At 36.2% G+C, this 22,443-nt stretch overlaps 3 protein-coding genes across 6 annotated transcripts; 1 reads left to right on the top strand and 2 right to left on the bottom strand.

The window, feature by feature from the left end:
* The first annotated feature begins 364 nt into the window (after positions 1–364).
* On the top strand, positions 365–9,455 carry LOC147869692 (dnaJ protein ERDJ2-like). Its single transcript, XM_087332030.1, has 11 exons — positions 365–509; positions 826–1,021; positions 1,126–1,221; positions 4,348–4,468; positions 4,552–4,658; positions 4,800–5,020; positions 6,103–6,280; positions 6,798–6,917; positions 7,026–7,112; positions 7,882–8,001; positions 8,183–9,455. The coding sequence occupies exons 2-11, from the start codon at positions 836–838 to the stop codon at positions 9,002–9,004; spliced, it is 2,058 nt and encodes a 685-aa protein (XP_087188156.1). The 5' UTR covers positions 365–509; positions 826–835; the 3' UTR covers positions 9,005–9,455.
* Positions 9,456–11,050: 1,595 nt separating this feature from the next.
* Positions 11,051–15,393, bottom strand: LOC147869691 (putative polygalacturonase At1g80170). Of its 4 annotated transcripts, none has more exons than XM_087332013.1 (11): positions 15,274–15,393; positions 15,019–15,123; positions 14,322–14,742; positions 13,737–13,865; positions 13,238–13,408; positions 13,098–13,118; positions 12,776–12,983; positions 12,270–12,351; positions 12,033–12,141; positions 11,827–11,946; positions 11,052–11,510 (listed from the first exon to the last, which is right to left on the bottom strand). In XM_087332013.1, exons 3-11 carry the CDS (start codon positions 14,667–14,669, stop codon positions 11,250–11,252), a joined length of 1,449 nt encoding a protein of 482 aa, XP_087188139.1. In that variant the 5' UTR covers positions 14,670–14,742; positions 15,019–15,123; positions 15,274–15,393; the 3' UTR covers positions 11,052–11,249. The 4 variants fall into 4 exon arrangements, with proteins under 4 accessions (XP_087188124.1, XP_087188139.1, XP_087188132.1 ...); XM_087332006.1 differs by having other exon boundaries at positions 15,234–15,377; XM_087332020.1 differs by lacking the exon at positions 15,019–15,123 and having other exon boundaries at positions 15,274–15,365.
* Positions 15,394–17,411: 2,018 nt separating this feature from the next.
* Positions 17,412–21,298, bottom strand: LOC147869690 (E3 ubiquitin-protein ligase XB3-like). Its single transcript, XM_087331987.1, has 8 exons — positions 20,933–21,298; positions 19,926–19,985; positions 19,750–19,821; positions 19,444–19,565; positions 19,196–19,348; positions 18,948–19,058; positions 18,567–18,801; positions 17,412–18,300 (listed from the first exon to the last, which is right to left on the bottom strand). The coding sequence occupies exons 1-8, from the start codon at positions 21,110–21,112 to the stop codon at positions 17,761–17,763; spliced, it is 1,473 nt and encodes a 490-aa protein (XP_087188113.1). The 5' UTR covers positions 21,113–21,298; the 3' UTR covers positions 17,412–17,760.
* Positions 21,299–22,443: the final 1,145 nt, after the last annotated feature.

Here is a 22,443-nt window from a genome sequence, read left to right as displayed (position 1 = left end):
GAGAGCTCAATTGTTGTATTCAACACCTCGTCCAAGGAGTAAAAGTATTCAATTGTTGTGAGTCCAAGATAAGCTCAAATAATGCTCAAACAAATGGTGTAGAAGAGAACATAACGAGAAGAAACACCTGACATGATGAATCTTGCAAGCCAATCATATGATGCAAAAAACTACAAAACGCTTGTAGAAATCCGAATTCGTTCAAATGAGGTGGTGAGCCCAATCGGATTATGAAACACAAGAAACACCACGCAACACTACTACGGGAGACACTCCGAGAACAATAGAGCAGCAACATTGATACATTAAGAGGTTTTGATACATTATGAGAAACACCGGAGTCATTAATGGTTTGACAGATGTGAAAGCGCCCATTTTGTTGTCCATATGAAATACTTTCGTTGTTACTGCTAAAAGAGTTGCGAAACATGGAAATTCTCTGTGTGCTTCCATAGCTACACACAGACAGAGAGAGGGAGGGAGCCAGGAAATTCAGATCTCACAATCAGGTATGTGGTTCGTTCTATTTTTCACATCTAATCCTCCGGTTCCAAGAGATGATTTAAATAGGACAGATCAATCTATAGACGATTTAAGAACTCAACTGACAATTTGAGTGTATCAATGGACTAATTTTATTATACTTTTTTATTTGATTATATGATCTTCTTTTGTGATATTTTTGTTTTGTAAGAGTAATGTTTTTATTTCGTAAAATCCAATTTTGTGATATTCGTAATCTAAATTTCTGAAATTTTTAATTTGTATTATTTAACTTTGTGATATTTTTATTTAGTATTGATTTTTTCTTTTTCTTTTTTTCAGTTAGAAAGCTATGGCTACTTCTGAAGAAATGAGCTCTCTCTTCCCTATATTTATTTTATCAGTTTTGGGTCTTTTTGTTATACCTTGGACCATATATCATTTTTCTAAAGTTGTGGAAAATAAGAAGAAGATAATTCATTGTATGTGTTCTATTTGCACAAGATCTACCAAATATAGAACCTCCTTTGTTGGCAAGGTATTTACTTTCAGGTGTTTCTTTTTTCTTCAATTATTTCGTGTATGTTCTGTCTTTTTCTTTTTTCTCATGTAGCAAGTTTGTCTTTCTTTTGGAATTCATAGGTCGTGAATCTCTCGAGTTGTAGCAATGTGACATTAATATTCATGTGGGTGATCATTGCATTCTTGGTTTACTACATCAAACTGATGACAAAAGAGGTACTGTGAATCCTAACTATAAAACTAAAATCATGATTTTGGTTCAAGCTGAATGAGTAGGTAAGTATGTGTGTGTATGTGTGTGTATATACACACATCTGCCATGAAAACAGATATATTTCACTATATATTATATGTTTTATCTATTATATATACACATTCAAAAGTACTCATATATACGTAGTGGTATCCACGTGCACATTTTTCTTCATACACATATATGTACGAGCACATCTCTCTTTCTCTCTCTGAATACATACATAAATAAATACATGGGTGTGTGCTAGTAATGTAGAAGCTCCTTGCAGTCTAGATAGAATAAAACTAAAAGTCAATTATGGAATGGAAACTAGTAATCTGGAGGCTAAGGCATGAGTTATAGGTTGCAGTATAGTTGAGGAGATTTACCCATAAAGTAGGAGTCCAAACAAGGTAGAATTCATAATAGTAAGTGCCCTATAAGGTACTGAAAATAAACCATCTAGAAGTAGTGAAGCCAAGTTTGTTGTTGGCTTAATAGCTAACGAATAAAGGAAAATTTAAAAGCTTAACAGAGTTTTCTTATGAAACGGACATTCAAAACAATATTTGCATTCCGTATCGTGAGGAAATCATCATTCCAAGCAATACAGAAAACCCATCACCAGTAAAGGGATGACCTGCCACTATCAAGATTGTTGAAAACATTGTTAGTTCAATTGAAAATAAGTTTGAAATTAGAAGGCATGCAACTGAACTTGTTATTGATGTCCGAGCAGTGGACATCAATGACAAATGCAGTGACTTTCATTCTAGATAGATTGTAAGTAAATACTTGATCATTTTTAGGTAGTGAGTTAGTTGTATGTTGAAGAATTTTTCACCAAAAATGATTCTAAAGGTGGAGAATATTTTTTGAAAGACCTTGGAATTTATAGATATACAAACACCAGATTTTGTTTGGAGTAATTGTCATGTATATTAAAATTTATCTGTATTAAACTTCAGAAAACCCTTATACAAGAATATCTTAAAGTTTGAGATCGTGATTTAGACTTGGGAATTTAAAGTTGAGTGTTTAATAGGTTAAAATGAAAGACATCTGCAAATCAATGAAGTACATACCTTAACTTACAAGATAATCATGTTCTACAATATGATTTAAGAACATTAAAACAAAATAAAACAAGTCATAAGTTATGTAATATTAAGATTATTGGGTTCACATATTATGAGAACGTCATTATATTCTAGAACAGCAATTAATAAAGCAAGTCATATGTTGATATATATATAAATATTAGTTCAATTAAACTAATATATAATCAAATCCTAAACCGGAATTAATAATTATTTGATTAGAGAACCTGATTCAGAGCCGTTAAATGGATAGTAAGAGAATTAATCATGATTGAAATACAACACTAACCAACTGGAGTTCAAATAAAGATAAAGTTATCTGTATTAGAATTAGAATTAGAATTTTTATTGTTCATAAAGAGGCCAATTTTGACCTATGGGACCAGAGTATACTTTTGTTCTTGATACGTGTCTCCTTCCTAAGAAGGGGTATTCATACATTGAAGCACAAAGTCTCTATGTGTGAATAAAGCATACACATATGAGCTCAACCTTCTAGCTGGTGTCTTAAGTATGGCACTTAAGTTATCACTCCCTCTTAGTATGTCAACATATCTTCAACGAATTGCACTATATATCGAGCATGTGAAGAGCAAGTGACATTCATCCTCTACCATGCCTTCATTGCATACTTTACATGTCTTCAAATTCGTTACATTTTGATACCATGATGCAACTTCAATATCTAACTTGTGAGATCGAGTGCGAAGTAGTGTAAGGGCTCTACGAGCATTACTACTCATATTGGTAATGAGATAAGGTTGGAAACAAACAATAGACATTCTTGCTTTATATTGAGACCAACATTCAGTGTTGACATTTGTAATGTAGTATTCTAGCTTTGTCCTCTTAGCATCTTCCCACTTCATCCTTAATGATTCCACCAACATTTCCTCAATCATTACATACTGCATAGCATTGCCCGAAAGCTCTAAAAGATCATCCACACCCCATCTTCTAAACCATTTCCTTATGTCAACAACCCAACCGGATGAGAGAATCTTACTTTTATGATTCTTTTGTAGAAGAGGAAGAAGAGAAAAATGAAGACATTTATAGCTATTACATTAAATTGAGATTGTGAGAAAAGTTGGGAGTGAAGTAATTGTAAAGTTAAAAGAGTACATTTGAAAAGATACAAGTGCATTGACTCACGTAGACATTCATTACTAATATATATAGGAAAGACTAAAATAAGGAACAACGTACTAGCCTAATGCAAAGATGTAAAAGAAGTTTTATTTCAAACATTGGAACTTTAAAATAAAAGGGAGAGTGGATGTCTCTCATGATTAATCTTGAACACCCTAATTGGGCTGGGTCCAAGAATGACCTCAAAATAAGGTTGTTAGGCTAGCAATAATGTCTGGCAGTAAAACTGATTATCATGAAAGAGTGTAAAGATGTCTAAGTTATCTATGAAGAAAGAAAGGGAGAGGAAAACAAAATGATTACTCTTTAAAGAGGCTTAACTGCCCGATGAGACCGAAAAGGTTACACTCATAATTTCATGTGATTATTTCATCCATAAAAAATGAAAAAGTATAAAAACTTGCAAATGAATTATAAAGTAATCTAGTGTCAAGTGAAGAAGCTACCTTGGTCTTGAATAGGGAGAAGTATGAATAGTACCTCATCCTTGTTCTCTCTACCTTTTGGTCATTGCTTTTGGATGTCCTCATCAGGGTTCATGCTAGTATCCAATGTCCTTTATCCATTTCAGATCCATATGTGAATATATAATAATATATGAATGGGCAGGAAAGATTAAAACACTAAAATAAAGTCTGTACCACTTTATGATCAATGGCCTCTAAGGCAGAGTTCTAATGAGATAATTGTCATCTATTTTGTCTTCTTGAGCCTATTCTTGACTGGGTGGTAGGAATATTTATCACTGGTAAATGAGGTGGCCTTATGAATTCAGATTGCAAGAGTTATGATTATCAACATAGTATGTTTTTTCTCAAATTAATTATCATGTATGTTCCTGGGTTGGTGAAACAGATTCAGCCTTTTGAGCCTTTTTCAATCTTGGGTCTAGAGCCGGGTGCAACTGATGGAGAGATAAAAAAAGCATACAGAAAGTTGTCCATTCAGTATCATCCAGACAAAAATCCAGATCCAGGCTAGGCTCTTTTGTGTTCAACAGAAGATATACTAAATGGGATTTTGGTTAATATGTATTGATTTTGTTTTTTACTTCTATAGAGGCAAACCAATATTTTGTGGAGTTCATTTCTAAAGCTTATCAAGCTCTTACTGATGCCGTTTCAAGGGAGAACTATGAGAAGTATGGTCATCCTGATGGCAAACAGGTTTTTTTCTCGTCATGACTAGTGGCCATTTTTTGCATATGTTATATGTAGTGATTTGTCTGGATAGAAGTAGCAAGTTCTACTCAAATTTATTTAAATTTAAAACATGGGTTGATAAAGATTTATCCTTCTCTATTCCAGGGTTTGCAAATGGGCATTGCACTTCCTTCGTTCTTACTTAATAAAAATGGAGGGCCTGCTTCTGGAATTCTCTTACTTGGTTTGGTGGGTGTGGGCATCTTGCTTCCTCTTTTGGCAGCTGTGGTTTATCTTTCACGGTCCTCAAAATATACAGGAAACTATGTGATGCATCACACTTTATATAGTTACTACCATCTTCTCAAGCCTTCACTTGCTTCAAGGTACAAATAAAAACCAGTCTTCTATTTGCCCTCTCATGATATCCACTTTAAAATAAATCTATACTAACCTACTCACTTAATCCAAAGTCTCATATTTTGTAATTTTACATGCATTTTTTTAACACTTTAATATTTATCATTTTATAATCACCTCAGACCTGAATTTTCTGGTCCTATAAGGGTGTTTTTATCTAGTTATCATCTGTATACGTATCTGTGGATATACACATGAAAAAAAACACTATTCTACAGGTAGAGAGACCAATGCCATTGTTTATTCTTTGATATCTTTGATGACATTAAAAATGCAGACGCTAAGTTATTCATACATTTCATAAAACATATATGGAGCATTACAAAAAGATAACCCCAATATTTTTCCTGGGGACACTTGATTCCCATGAAAACACATAATTGGAAGGGCCCAGTATGGGTTATGGTGAAAATTAGACCAAGTTCAGATGCATATGCTCTGTAAAACCTTGGAAATGCCAACATATTTCATTGCGTCTTGGCCATTTCACCTCATTGCATGCAGCATTATGTAGATTGAAAATTGTTTTCCAGTATCAATCAATTCTAATGGAATTTAAACAAGACCTTACATTCTAGCATAAAGACTTTATGTACTTTCTTGTTTTAGCTCAACTTAGTGTCTTAAGGCCTTAAACGTTGTACGTAATAAGAGTATATCGATTGATATATACTTTCATTTGTATTTGACTTGTCAGTGCTATTATGTGCTTTGTAAATGTGATTCATCTTTCATGGACATATGCAGAATCTTTCTTCAATGCTGATAGAAAATAAAATATTTGGAATCTTGACCAGAGGATGCTAATCACCCATCACAGGCTGGTTTCTATTATGTTTTAAGATTAAGTTTTTGAGGCATTTGGACCTTACAGCACTGATATTAATCTTCAACCACCATTCATCATGCTAACCTTGGATGGGAGACAAACGTTTTTTATATTATTGTATAAACACACTTAATGACGTTCTGCATCACCAGGATAGTTTCTTAATTTAGATTTTGTACTCTAAGAGGATATTCTCTTATTAAGGATTTATATGTGCAGTAAAGTGATGGACGTTTTTATTAAGGCAGCAGAGTATATTGAGATTCCAGTTCGGCGTAGCGATGAAGAACCTTTACAAAAGCTTTTTGTGGTGGTTCGGAGTGAGCTGAATCTCAACCCAAAAAGCTTGAAGCAAGACCAAGCAAAGTTTTGGAAGCAGCATCCTGCACTTGTGAAGGTAGTAACTTGAATAAAACTCTTAGAAGATGTAAGCATTGTTTTAATTATGCAAACTTGTGTCTTCTAGAGTTACTTTACCTGTATTGTCTCAGTATATGCATAATAATTAGTTCTTGCAGTTAATTATCTGGTCGTAAAATATTTAGTTTTTTCTATATGCTGTTAATCTAATGATACTATAGGAGACATGCCAGGCAATACTGAAAATCATTGAGAATACAATCAATGATACGACATTTTTAGTAAATTAATTATAGGCACATGGTAGAGCTTCTTTGTAATGAGTGCGTGATCCTTGGACCATTTTGAGACTCCATGTTAGAGCCTGTGCAGTATCAAACCTGAATATAGGAAAGAGCAGAGACCAAACTTACATTCACATCACAAAAGAGCTCTCAGCTTTTTGTTTTAATCTGCTGATTTAGTTAGATTTGGTATTCAAATGCTATTATTGATTACACATCTCTGTTGGTCTTTAATACGTTAAGCATGGTTGACTGATGATGTGACTGCAGACGGAGCTTTTGTTATTGGCTCAATTAAGTAGGGAGGCATCAAGTGTACCCGTTGCTCTTCAGGCAGATTTTTTACATATTCTTCGGTTAGCCCCACGGTTGCTAGAGGAATTAATGAAGGTTAATTAATTTGTATAAATTGGAGTATTTCTCTTACTTTTCCTTCCTTTTTGCATGTGGAATTGCTTATCATTTGCATTTAAGATATCAAATACTTGCTATCAACAGATGGCTGTTGCCGCAAGGAATGCAGAGGGATATGGCTGGCTCTGCCCTGCACTAGGGGTTATGGAACTTTCTCAAAATATTATTCAGGTGAAGGAGTTGGTTTCAGGTTGAATATTTCAATTGATATCGTGGGGCTTTTGCTAGAATCTTCAAAAGTAAGAGTAATTAAGTACAAATGACTACGGTCAACAAATAAAGTCCTAAAAGGCATACACCAATAACAGGCTGCCTGCCAATTTCAGTTGGAGTTAAATGACTCTCCCTCTCTCTCTAATTTTCTTAACACAAGCACGAATTTGCAGCTCCCCTCAGGGAACCCTCCTACACAATCCTCTCTGTTCACAGATACAGGAGGATAAGGTCAGATAAAAACATGCTTTATTATGCTCAATGCACCATGTCTTACCCTAACTACAGGAGGTTCATGCTGTATTTCAGCATGAATTCGGTTGCAAACTGACTCTCTTTCCTTTATAGGCTCTCTGAGGTCTAGTTCTTCCATGATGATATGATAGCAAGGAGACCTCTGCCAGTTGTCAGTTTGAATGTTTTATCCTTTAATGCCAAAACCACTACTTCCACCAATTAATGTGGTAATCCTCAATTCACTTCTACTGCTTCTCCCCATGATTGTATGCACGAATTCTCACACATCCTTATCCTCCCTCCCTTTAGTCTGTGGGGTTCACCCTTCCCTTGGTTATACAGATCTTGTTCCTCTGGGACCGTGGAGAATACTTGGAAGCTGAGTAGCATGGCAAATGATGCTACTTCAATCATTAATATTCAGTCGTAATTAATGTTGTGGATGCACATATAATGGTTTGTAGACACATTAACATGTATTTTTTTTCAGGCTGTACCATTGAGTGCAAGGAAGATTTCTGATCGTGCAGTTGGCAGTGGAGAGGGAATAGCCTCATTTTTGCAACTCCCACACTTCTCTGAACAGGTTGTAAAGAAGATTGGACGCAAGGTAAGCCTCTTTCCATTCCCGTATGGTTTTAGGCTCTAAAAAGGGCTCTGATACATGCAAAGAAAGTAGGAACTTTTTTCCCTGCTAGATTTTGTTGTCTTTAATAGGATATAGCATGTATTGCAGAAGTGTGGATGTTTGTCGTCTTTGTTAGGGGGATAAAAGCTAATATTTCTTGCAGAAAGTGAGAACTTTGCAAGAGTTGCGAGACCTCAGTGTGGCGGAGCGTAGGGAGCTACTCATCTCTAAAGGGGACTTCACAGATCAGGAGGCAGCTGATGTAGAAGTAGTCTTACAGATGATGCCAGTGATATCGCTGGATGTTAATTGTGAGACTGAGGGCGAAGAAGGTATTCAACAAGGCGACATTGTAACCATGAGAGCTTGGGTCTCATTGAAAAGAGGCAATGGACTTATAGTGGGACACCCACATGCACCGTACTTCCCATATCATAAAGATGAAACATATTGGTTGCTTCTAGCTGATACTAGCAAAAACTTCATATGGGTTTCTCAACGAGTTTCATTTTTGGATGAAACGGCAGGTATAATAGCTGCCTCTAAGTCAGTGCAAGAGTTGATGGAAGGTACTGGTGCTGGTGATAAAGAAGTGAATCTGGCTGTGAAAGAAGCTGTTTCTCGAGTAAAATCCGGGTCCAGGCTTGTTGTGGTAAAGTTCCAGGCACCGAGTGAAGGAAATTATAATCTCACAGCTTTCTGTCTGTCAGATACATGGATAGGTTGTGATAAGAAGGTGAGTGTGAAGCTGAAAGTGAGCAAGCGTAGCCGAGCGGGGACAAGGTCAATGGTGGTTGATGATGGTGCTATGGTTGATGATGGACTTGAAGAAGAGGAAGAGGAGGAAATGGCATATGATGAAGACTATGAGAGTGAGTATAGTGAAGAAGATGATGAGGGAGAGCCCGTAAAGGCAGATATGAAGAAAGGATCAGCTCAGGCGAAACAAAGTTCAGAGGATGAAGAATCGGAAGAAGAGTCATAACTGGATGGCATCAAGTCCGTATAGAGATTGAAATATTCTGTAATCACAGAGGTAATCTTGCCCATATGCCAGCAAAGATGTTTGACCTTATATAATCCTCATAACATTTTTAAATAGCTTACCAAGGCAATGAAATTTATTAACTTCAGATTTTGGAAAAATCTAGGAAGGACTACAAGTTCTTTCTTAGGCTTAAACATCATTTGTTGGCGTATAATACTGGAGATTTGCAATGATGGATTTTCACTCGCAGTAGTCAAACCTTTTGCAAGTGTGAGTATCTACTTTCTAGTTCAATTGTAAATGAATCCACATGTTTCTCATATATTGTTTACTGCCCCAAGACAATGAGCTTAAAGCTGTTGCATCTTACAGTAAGTGGGCTTTGAGGTGTTAATTACCATTTTGGTGTGCTTTTTGTTGGCCTAATTTGAGTTTGCAATTGGATGTATACACTATGAGGGGAAAATTGATGGAAAGATGTCATTTTATTTGAGCATATGCGAGGCACATGATTCTTAAATGTCTCATGAAGACTCTTGTTGTAATGTAAGTGTATATTTAATCATTTCTTTGTAGCCAAAGAATCCTATCAATACTTGTGTACTTTATGTGAATATGATGAGGCATTGTTAGATATAATCAATCATCAGCCCCAAGTTGTAAATCTATCCCCATATGTGCTCTTAGAGTGCACATTTTGTGATAGCGCCCCAAATGAGGAGCAGCTAGTGTGCAACTTGACCATATGGGTCGATAAGGTGTTAATCTAGGAAATCGTAGATGCATAGGACACAATGAATTTAGAAAGAGCGAAATAGGTAATAGTATTGGCTAATCAAGTCAACGAGAATATTTTGTGGGCAAGTTACAATGTACTTAGTCTTGAAGTATGTGCCATTGACTTCAAGATAAGTACTATCTAGCACTAGTTTGTATCTAGGGAGTTGGGTCATATTAAATGACAAGTCAGTTGACAGAAAAGGAATATCTCCACTTCTATCAATTGACATGCACATTTAATGTTACACTCAGACCAAACAGAGAATATAATCCACTCTCTTACATAGTGGTGAATGGATCATCAGTCGCCACTAATTTTGTAGTGAGTTGGTCTAGGTCCCATCTAAGCTCCAAGGTGTGAGTGCATGGGTGAACTACCATTGTGAGCTACTCTCATATGTAATAGAAGTTTTGTTTTCATATATCCATATATGTGGTTGTAACTCTATATACCTATCTAATCGACTCTCAATATTTCTAACAATATGGTGCATCTGGATATACACCTGTGCAAAATCAGCAGCGTAGGCCTTCTACCTATTGTAATACAATTGTTGAGTTTGCAAATATCCTTGCTTTTTATTCATGACGTGTGCATTTGCTTTGGCAATAAAACAAAATTCTATCTTTGAGTAAACCTAAAGGTTTTCTTTGTCCAAATTGAGACACGGTAGATGCTTTGTGGTTCAAACTTCAAGGTCTATATATGAATGGTTGGACTACTAGAACCAAAATGATTGATCCGTAGAAATGGTTTTGTTCATTCATAAATAGCAATTTGATCTCTTTAATTTTATATGTGAATGTGTTGTAGAAGCTCATCATTACAATATTTTGAGCAATGATGATTATGATGGTATGAAAATAAACTCAAAATGAAGCAAAATGAAGGCAAAGATATGATAAATTTATGCCCATAGGGGATGTGCCATTTGTTCATCTGAGAAGGTGTCTATTTCTGCTAAGGATATAAAGTGGAATACAAGAGAACTCTCAATTCTTTCTTCCCTAGTTTTCACAAGAAACATTGTAGTTTCCATGGTCATGTAGACCTAACAACTTGATATGTTCCACCACACAAGAAAAGCTTCTTGTATGATCTTTTTCCCTTTTTTCCCCCCTTCACAAACATGCAGTGGTACAAGGGACATTAAGAGTATTTTTGTTATGCTACATCCTTATTTTACATGACAAATAAAATTACACCTTCAAATAGCATTCAAATATTATTTTTGCACTTTAATACATACATAACACTTGTGGGTTTACCAAGCCAATATTATGGCAAAAATGGAGTAAAATCAGCTCTTTAAGACTGAATTGTAGACCTCAAGAAAGGGTTACATTCGAATTGTAGCCTTCAAGAAAGGCTGATGTACAAACTCTTACAGCTTACAGTTTGTCAATGGACTCTATTATAGTGAAATATGCAAATAATTCACTAATCCTATAGTTTTCATTCCTATGAGAGATTCAATGTAGGTTGTGAGGATTCCAAGCAATCTAGAGTAGGAACGACAATGCCAGCTATAATGCCTTGGGAATTTTGGCAAAATGAAGTGATGTTTAGCTTTGTTTTAGTAGCTGGCATTAAGTTTATGTTCTCGAAATGGAGGCCAGTGCAAGGCGCAAGGGCACTACATGCAAGCTTTATTGCTTGCTTCGTTGCTGATGTTCCCCATATGTTTCGATAAAATATCTGACTCACTTGTACTGCTGAAGTCTGTAGAAGTCAATCATGGAACAAGATGAGCAACAAAAACCATATATTGACCCATAAGATGTTATCAAAGTTCCCAAATGCTAATGTTGTCTCGTACAAAACAACAAAGTAAAGAAATGTTAATCTACTTCATAGAGATGAAAAAGAAAAACAATTGAAAAGAAAGATTATTTTACATCTACTAGAGGTCAAAACTGGTACATAAGATAAAACATATATAAGTGTGTATGTCCTGAAGATATCCGCAACAAATGATTACAAAATGTAAAGGAAAACTATACATTATATATACATTAGAGAGAGACAGAGAAGAGACCTCATTAACAGGACATACATTCGGTGAATCGCAATAGTTCTGATCTATAATGATGGGATATGACACATTATTCATCTCTACATTCTGGAACCGAAAACCGACAGCTGATCCAGTACCATCCTGCAAGTATACAAACCTTAAGATAACTACATGAAAATTCAAACAAATTCCCCTATGTTCCAATCATTTGTGCTTCATCTACTAACTTTCCATGTCTTGATCCGAAGACCATTGGTGGTGCCAGTAAGCTTTGCCCCATCAACTACCACTAGCGCAACATGATCATTGCTTCCGGCCTTTCCGAGGCTTCCAATACTTATCAACCAATACATGTACAAATGTTTAGTAAACTTGACCTTCGATTCTAAAAGTACATAAACTCTCTAGGAGTCAAAAGCTACCATGCAAGAACCTTAGAAAAAAACATAAAAAACTTTGCACACCTTATTCCATGCCCTGGTCCACATGTGACATTCTTCACACGTATATCTGTAGAACCACTCACTATAGATATACAATCATCACCTGTAAACCATTGATTGCAAGCCATATTAGAAGTCTAAACGCATTGCTAGAAGCTAAGTATAGTATGGCTCCTTAGTGTCTTCCTTCGTTTACTCTTTCTCTAATTTGGGCTCTCCTTTAACTATAAATAATGTGTGAAAGGACCTCATGTTTGTGAAATAACTATGCACAATATCTAATGTTAGATGGATCCTTCTCCTAGACCATTATGGTCTTTCGGATATGTAAATATATATATATATATATTATTCTTACTTTCTTCCCCGTGGTCATTTTACTATCCCCATTCGATTGTAGTTCTTGCAAGGCGCACAAAGGCTCTCTTGTCCTCTATTTTGACGGATGTGATCAACAATGCAAATTGTGGCTTATTTCTTGAATATCTCTACTACAGGTTATAATAACCAATGATAACAGCTCATACCTGTCTGAATCTTGGCATCTTGGATTAAGACATTTTGTGAACCAGCAATATGTATTCCATCTGTGTTCGGGCTGTCTCCCGGCGCTTCGACTTGCACATCAAAAGCACGGACACCAAAACAATCAGCAAAAATGATGTGGATCTGAGGACTATCAATACTTTGGATGCTTCTTAACTGCAAACTATTGACCTTACTGAACTTCAATGCCTGCCAAAACAATTTTTCTCATAAAGCCGTCAACAAGCAATTCAATTTAGCAATTGACATCAGAATATTTTTTGTTTACTTGCATGAAGCCAAAAATGGTTCGGTGAAACTTACAGTGGGTGCATCGAAGCATTTCTGCAGAAAAAGTGGCCAGTATGGTAAGCTGATTAGCATATAATAAATGGTGAAAATATCATAAAAAATGGTGCAAATTGGTAAAACCAAGATATGAAAAAATAAAGATATATGTATACATTGCTTCTGTTCTTTTTGCAAGATTGAGCCCACCATTGGTGTCCTTGTCCATTCACACCGCCCCCACCTTCGACTCGGAGATTATCCAGTTGACTAAAATGAAGCCATGCATTTGAACTCGTCTTGTTCCAACTGTTCGGATCCGAAGGAGCAATCAAGGTCCCTGCCAACTACAGAAGCATGACAAAGTCTAATCCCTCAAATAATGCAATCATTTTTCTTAAATGACAATGCATATGGTGCAAATGTTGGAACTGTGAATATATATGTCTGTGTTGGTAATATTATATGGGATTTTCTGTTTCATGATTAAAATATAGGAAATTATGAGAGAATACCACGAATGTAAAGGAGTTTAGTTAAAAAATCTATATATACTTGTGCTGGATTTTGTCCCCTTAAGAGAACATTTCCAACATCAAGTTCACAAACGTTTTTCTGAACATTAGATGTCATGTGTGAAAAAGGTTTAAAGTTCAGCCTTGAGATTTTTGTTACCTCTACAATTAGTTTGCTCCCACATGGACCTTTGAATTCCAAAGGGCTCACAAGGTAAGTTCGATTCTGAGGGATCATTAGAACTGCAAAGTCTAAGACACATGCATCATTCCAAGCACTGGCAAATGCCTGCAAGAGAAAATAGTAAAGAGATTTTCCCACTAATATAGCCATGGCGCACTCGATTCCGATTAGAAAATCTGTCCCACCACTAAGTCTTAATAGCAGTATGGCACATTCAATTAGACTTAATGGCACATAAATCCTATTTAGCTCTTACATTGAGGGAAAAAGAAAGGTTTACGACCCCATTAATGATCCAATCACATATACAAAGGCTTGTATAGGTTTTACAATGAGGAGAACGGTAAGATTTAGGATCCCATTAATGATTCAATCAGCCACACAAACACATGGCACAAACCCTGATACATGTAAATCTATTAAACATTAGAGGGAGGTACATACATACATACATACATACATACACACATGCATGCATGCACCCATATGTGCATACATATATACATATATAGCAAGTTAAAGACCGAGGCAATAAGATATATTTAATAAGTGGGATCATACCTGGGTATCATCTGCGATTCCATCGCCTACCGCACCATACCAATCAACATTTACAACATTGTATGGAGACCAACCTCCATCACCATAATCTTCATTTGCCCTTCCACGCTGTACATAGTCTTGTTCATATCTATCATCACCTCCACTTTGAACAATATATTTTTCATACCCATCATCCTCTTGATGCCGAACATAATCTGTTCCATATCCACTGTCACCTTCACCCAAAACAATATCTTTTCCATACTCATCCTCACTTCCACGTCCATGCTTAACATAATCTTTTCCATACCCATCATCACTTCCACGTCCATGCTGAATATGATCCTTTCCATACTCATTTACCATACCACATAGTCCATTGCTTGATGTTGATTTCAGACATGGCCAAAACCTAGATTCGGCTTCCACATGCCTGTGACTGATTAGCATACAAACCATACTAAGAATGAAAAATTTGCCCATGACGAAGTTTTGCAACAGTAATAATCCACTACTACAATCTTTTTCAATGTTTAGCATATCAGAATGTCTAAATTCTTTGCTTTACAATAAATCTCTTTATGCTTAACATTACAATATGTTTCTATGCTTAGTATAACAATTTCCTATTTAGTACTCTGTATAACGAGAGAGACTAGCATAGAGGCGAACACATGCCACAATTTATATATGATTAGGGGATGTGGGTATTTACATTGAAAATCAAGAACTTGTAAGAGAAGGGAAGCACAGTTCTTCTCTTCCTTAAGCATGAAATGAGGGGCTCATTGGGGCCCTCTTTGATTCTACGATGAACCATCTACAAAGACATAGACGCATAGGTTAAAGCTATTGACTTAGTTATTGAGGAGGATTTGAAAACAAAACAAAAAAAAATGCTAATTAAGATACATTGTGATAGAAACATACAGAGTTTTAGGTTCGAAGAGATAGAAGTGGACAGATTAACCTTCAAAAAACTTGACTCGGGCGGCGGTGCGGTTGATCACGAGCTTTAATTCCTATGTAAATTGCCCACAAAGGCTCTCTCTCTCTCTCTCTCTCTCTCTCTCTCCAAATAAGAGAGACTTGCCTGAGAAGTGAAATCAAGCAACTTATCATTACGCTACGTATTTTGCAAGCTAAGGAGGAAAAAAACACACGAACATACTCTCTCTCTCTCTGTGACTCCTTTGCATTAGTTGGCAATTCATGCCATAACTTCCTCTGATACCAACATGTTGCCTGCCTAAACATTACTTGGAATAAGGCACAAAATTGCAGTGTGGGAATGTAGATGATGCCTCAGAGAATAGGCCAAAATGAAATCTCAAGCATCAATTGTATCTACTATCTACGTTTCTCCCGACAATAGACCAAAACAATGTCCAAATCTCTTCTTAGTACCAATAAATGATAAGATGGGTTAATGGCAAACACTAACTGAGTTGAACAAGTGTCAACAGTGGATCAAATAACATGTCAAGCCAGATATATTATTAGAGGGCCAGAGTACATCCACTACCTAGTACTAGCAATGGGCCCAGCTCGGTTTCTTGGCATTGCAACCAAACCAAACCAAACCATTTATTCATAATAAAAAACGAACCAAAGTGTTAAAATTGTATGAAGCTATTTAAACCGAACCGTTTAAACCAAACCATTTAAAAAACAGGAGAAACCAAACCAAACCATTTTTGACAGATATTGATCACCATACTTATTATAAATTTGTGTGAGAAAATCATCATAAATTTGTTCATTATACTTATCATAAATTTTGTCATCATACTTATTATAAACTTGGTCATCATACTTATCATAAATTTGATCATCATAAATGAAAAGGAGACACTGTATATAATGCATATAAAATTTAATAAGTTAAACTAGGGTTTAAAATTAAAAATTGAAAGTTACAGCCTATAGAGAAATTTTAGGAGTATTCTTTAACCTATAAACATTTTAAACCAAACCACATAAACCGAAACCGCTAAACCATGAAATTCAAAACCAAACCGAATAGTAACATTTAAAACCAAACCAAACTATTTATTTTTTCTCGAGTCAATAAACCATTAAGCCATGGTTTAATGGTTCAGTTCGATTTGAGCCGAAACAACATCAATTGCTACCTAGTACCAATAGATGATAGATGGATTGATGGCAAACGATAACTAAGTTGAATAAGTAAGTGTCAACATAGGGTCAAATAACTTGTCAATCAAAATATATTATCAGAGGGCCAAAGTATATCCACCACTTATTCACTGTGAGTCTGTATTAAGGATATAGATATATCGATTCGCATGAACATGGCTTTGATCATGTACAATCTATATAGATGTGGTCTCCTTGGCAAGCATTTGCTTTTTCAAAATACAAAGAGCTACTACCTAGGCCTTCTATTTTGTCATGATATGGTTGATAATAACAATCGGCAACAGGAACCGCAGCTTAACGGTTTTAACAGCCAAAAACCGCGGTTAAAACGGTTCAATGGTTTTTTATTTTTTTTATTTTTTTAAACAAATTTTAAAAATTTGTTTTTAAACAACTTTTCATTTTTAAACCTTATTCTCACATTTTAATAACATCTTAAAAGTTTTAAAATTTTTAAATAATGAAATATTATAAATTTTTAAAAAATAAAAAAATAATATTTTTTTTTTTACCTATGCTGAAAACCGAAACCGAACCGAACCATTGCCGATTGTTAGTTCATAACACTATCCACCTCCTATTTACGTATAAGGTCAATGGATGGTGAAGTATTGATTTCTATTTTGGGACATTTACTAGAAAGAATTCATTCATAAGAGAAAAAAAGAAGAAATATTTGTTACATCAGTTCAAGAAGGCGGCAATGGCAACTATCTTCAATTTGGAGAATATGCATTTCCTAAAGAATGGCAAGAATGTGAAAGCTCGTCACATGATAATAATTCAAGTTCGGTAAATTGATTCCTCTCCTTCTGGACTGACAAGGGGATTATATGCCCATTTGAGCCCTTTGGAAAAGGGTTTACATATTTCTTAAGTGATAACCATCATTTTGAACAACATCCAATGAAAACAAATAGGATGTATACATATATACTTGGAATCAGAAAAACACCACATCAAATAATATTTTCAAGTATATAAGAATGTTATGAAAATCACAGCATTGCCATCCTTCTGTCAATACATTTGTACTACATATCAGTGAATCCGATCATCTGATTTCCCAATAACCATTTACAAACAACCTGCTTTTCTTCAAACAGTTGTCCTGTCCATCCAAAATGCTTTATAGAATCAGTTTTCTGATTACCAATTGAGGCAAAACCAAGGTTGAATTTCTAACCTAATTGAGGTAGCATAATACAAGCTTCCAAACTCGAAACTACAGGGAGTATGAAGGCACTAAATGAAAGAACCAATAGAAATGAATGTGTTGCATACAATTAGAAATTCAAGCTACATGAATACTGTGTTCAGATGGGCTTCCATTTTCCCAATCAATATCCATCACTCTGCTCGAGCCCCAAGCCGAAGAGATGAGCCGAAAAGAGCCTTTGCTAACCAATCCCATGAAACCACCACTGTTCCCAGCATCTGAACCCTTCTTTGATCGATTCGAGGCAGCCCTTATCATCATACTCAAGTCCCGACTCTCATCCTTCTCATTATCAACATGATCCTGCATTTTGTCCAGAGGTTCATAATCTTGACCTACCAAATTCAGGTCCCAACCATCGTAATCCTTCTCATCCTCAACTTTCAGCTTCACTCCTTCCACATTTATGGGCTGAGCTCGCCTTAGTTGGTCGATGTTGCAACGACAGAAAGGGCATGATAGAGCCGGGGAGCAATTCATTACTAAGTTCGGCTTGTTATGGCAACATAGTGCCAATGTGCATCTCGCACACATTTGATGCCCACAGTTTAAGACCTCTATTGTGCATGCACGCTCGAAGCAAATACAGCATAATTCGCTCCCATCTCCATTGTCCTAATCACAATGTTTTCTTTCAATAATACATCAATGGTAATCTTTCATGGGATATAACTGTATGAAAATGCATGTTTATAATATTATAAAAACATACATACGATATGCATATATAAATGGATACACATTTGACAGTGATTGACCATCTAGAAAATTTCTAAAGTGACTATTTTAATTCAGCAATATTTGTCAGAAATTGTGATTGATTCTACCCGTTTGTGTGGTCATCATTTTGTTAGAAGATCCAAGTGTATAAGTAAACAAACCTCAGTGCAATGGCTTCCTGTATCCGCATTTGGTATGTCAGTAGAGGATAAACGCTTTTCCCATGCATCATTTGCCTGTGCTAAGGCATCCTCAAGAAGAGCTTTGGCTTCAGGTTCAAGATTGCTCATGAACGTCCATGGAGATGGCCATACTAAAGGCTCGGCGACCAAAGGGTTAAGAAGAGCCGCACATGCTGTATTCCGATACTTCATAGCTATGAAAAAGGGAGTGTAGCTGCAAATACAAAAAACCCAAAAGAATAAATGATACAACGGAAAAGAGATGATTGAAATAAACTCATAAAACTAGGACAAATGAAGAGACCTTGATAAATTAGACAAAGAAAAACAAATGATCAAGAGATGGTCCTTAGTACTTACCCTCGAGAATTTCTTTGCAGCCTGTCAGCACCCCATGCTAGAAGCTCTTTTACACATTCAATTGATCCACCTCGAGCTGCAAAATGCAGAGGTGTACTCCCAAAGGCAAGACTGAAACAAGGGGAAAAAAAAAAGTTATAGTTTGCTTATTACCTCTAGAATCATCACATGCAATACGAGAAACAGTAGGACATATGCATAACAAAGTGAAACATGGCCTACTGATAATTGGTTTGTGGAAGGTAAACCTGGTGTGTCTTCTTGTTTTTGTCGTTGTAGCACAAACAAGGGCTCCATTAGTTAGAAGCTTGCGAACAATAATTGATTGGCAAGAACTTGCTGCAAGATGCAATGCCGTGGCTCCGGTCCCATCCCGTACATTGATGAACCGGCCAAACCCCCTAAACTATCTTCGTTAAAACTGAGTAACATCAAGCTATACAACATATGTTGTATGAATAGGAAAGATTCCCAGGATTTAGCATCATAGACTCACCAAGTTTGAGAAACTGAAGGAGATTTTGCGGCCTCTAAGATTGTCTCAAGACACTGAAGATGTCCACCTTTGGCAGCATAGTGCAAACAAGTTCTCTCATGGGATGCATCAAAGGTTAAGATCTGAACGTTGTGAGAATACAACAGGTTTCAATAAAAGTGAGAAACTAAAGTAAAAGAGTAACAAACAACAGCTTTCAATAAAAGTGAGAAACTAAAGTAAAAGAGTAACAAACAACAGGTTTCAATAAAAGTGAGAAACTAAAGCAAAAGAGTAACAAAAATCATACTTCTACTATATACTCACATTGGCTCCCTTTTGTATCAATAGTTCAATACATGCTACCCTTCCATTCTTGCAAGCAAGCATCAATGGAGTCTGATTAACAGATGGAAAAGGACCCAATGACATTAGCTATGTAGTACATAAAAAGACTCCATACTAGAAGTTGAGAAGCTCGCTGTGACTGTTCACTTTAGTACCTGTTTTAACTTATTCAAAGCATCCATGGGAGCCCCTTTCTCCAACAGAAGTGAGACAACCTGCAACATGAAAAACATTGAGTTAAGCAAAAAAGTCGACAACCTTCTTCATTCTAGCAGCATGACAAGAGAAAGAGTGAACTGAGCCAGATAGAACAGTAAATTTATCACTTTCTTTGAAAGCTAAAACATATAAAAAGTGTTAGTCAATCAAATCATGAAGGTTCAAACAGTAGAATATACATACATGCATACATATATTACTACAGTTACTAATATATGTACATATATTACCTTACATATGCACACATGGATACATTACATAATCCCTAGTACATCCATTATATGGATTAGAAGCCCATTGCAAGATATATAAATATGTACATACAAACATACCTTACATATATAAATGTACACATGTTCCTTACATACATACATGTGGACGTGTACATACACAAATACATACATACATATGGCACTGGATAATGAATAATGATGATGAAGAGTGGATCATGATTCAACCAAAATGGAATCCAGAACACACGACTTCCAAGGTGTCAATCCATGACATCATGAAGCATTGTTCTTCACCACTACGTCGTTTACAAGGTTTAGATCCATCGCAACATGAAGACTGTTTATGTTAATCAAAGGTAGGAAAACCATTGAAGCTATAGAAATATACAGTTGATCACCGGGACAATTCATTGAAAGGCATAAAATATTAACAAACACCATCGACGCTAAATCTACACTTAATGGATGTGCATAATGCATTAAAAACAACAATGTGTTTGGAGCACATTGAAGTTGTAGAAATCTACACGTGACCAGAATTACTAACAGTTAAAACCATTAATGCGGAAACATCATTGGAGAGCTATGAAAGACCTCGAGTAAAATGACCTTAACCACTCACGGAGTGAGTAATATATCAACCAAGAGTGAGCCCAATAACGAAAGAATGTGAGGACTAAAAACTCAATATGTAATAAATTGGTATCTACCTCAGGCTGCCCAAGTGAAGCTGCATAATGCAAAGGAGAAAAACCCTTCGAAGAGAACGAATCATTCACAAGCTTTGGCTTTTGGGTGAGAAGAATCTTGACACGATGAAGATCACCTTCTCCAATAGCTAACAAAAGGTCGTTCTGCATATCACCATGGCAACTTGCAGAAACGCCCATTCTGAACCTATACCTTTATCCAATTTCTTTCTTCCTATATCTCTGTTGACAACTTCCTTGTTCTTCTCTTAGAATGTACCTAGTGCGTATGGATTAGAGGTTTCACTATCTGCTTCATTAAGGCTCTTTAAATGTTATAGATTCTCACATCCAGAGTTCACTCAGAGGGACGGCTGAAGGTATGGATTAGGGCTTTCCAGACTGTCTCTCATCAGGGTTTCTAAAAATGATGCATTTTCCCTGCTTCTTCTTTATGTCATCTGATACACTCTATAATGAATGGATCCTCTGGGAAGCTCCTATCTAGGATTTACAAAGCTCCTATCTATAGTTTTTTTTTGTTTTTAGCTCTTGTCTGATTTGGGGATTATGAGAGGTAGTAGTAGTGTTGTATTTGTATCCTCTGTTTCATAATGAATCTTCTGCACTGGCAGCCATAGCCAGAGAGAAGGGCCAGGAGGGGGGGGGGGGGGCCAAAAGGTCAGTTCTTTGATTTCACGTGTGTGTGTGTGGAGAGTAGAGTGGCATTCATTTCATTCCAAGGTTTTAGGTGGGAAAAGAAGAAGGCCTTTTTAGATAAATCATATATGTGTGTGTGTGTTTGTTGGATCTATGTATGTATGTATGTATGTATATGACCCCCAAAATGTGTGTAGCTACACCATCACCATCACCACCACCACCACACCATTCAAGTTCTCGTCCGTTATTCAGTTCGTGATTGTTGATTCTAAGAGGCACGTCCTTCTCGGAGTTCAAATAAATGGAGTGCTCTCTCTCTCTCTCTCTCTCTCTCTCTCTCTCTCTCTCTCTCTCTCTCTCTCTCTCTCTCTCTCTCTCTCTCTCTCTCTCCGTTGTGTCTCTCTGGGTCTTGGGTCCCGAGTTCGGCAAAAGAAAAAGATGATGATAACCTATTATCATCCATAGAAGACGAAAGAGGCATGTGGGACCTAATATTTTGGAACATTTCCAATCTTGTTGTGTATGAGCGAGGGAAAGAGAGAAAGAGACGAAATCGTGAATGGTTTGCTTCTACTATCTCGTGTTGTTGTATCACCATCAATACATTGATAAAGAGGGAGAAGGGGGATCAGAATAAACCCACATTCGGTATATTGCGTTACTTATTTGGTTGGCTCATTTCCACAACCTATGTATGATCTCTCCATATTGAACAGAATGGTTTAGCTTGTCTCTAGTATCGAGTACTTTTTAGCTTGTGTACTTGCTACCTCTCTATATTTGTATCTTGTGGATATCTTTTTGTTCTTAACTCTCTTCTTCATGCCTTTGTCTTTATCTTTGTGTCTATATTGGCATTCATCTTTACC

The sequence above is a fragment of the Azolla caroliniana genome, unplaced genomic scaffold (genome assembly GCF_043228905.1).
Source record: "Azolla caroliniana isolate FFs.n. ecotype wild unplaced genomic scaffold, voAzoCaro1.0.p SCAF_1, whole genome shotgun sequence".
In the NCBI taxonomy this organism is placed as follows: Eukaryota; Viridiplantae; Streptophyta; class Polypodiopsida; order Salviniales; family Salviniaceae; genus Azolla; species Azolla caroliniana.
This window is presented reverse-complemented; position numbering and strand designations above follow the sequence as displayed.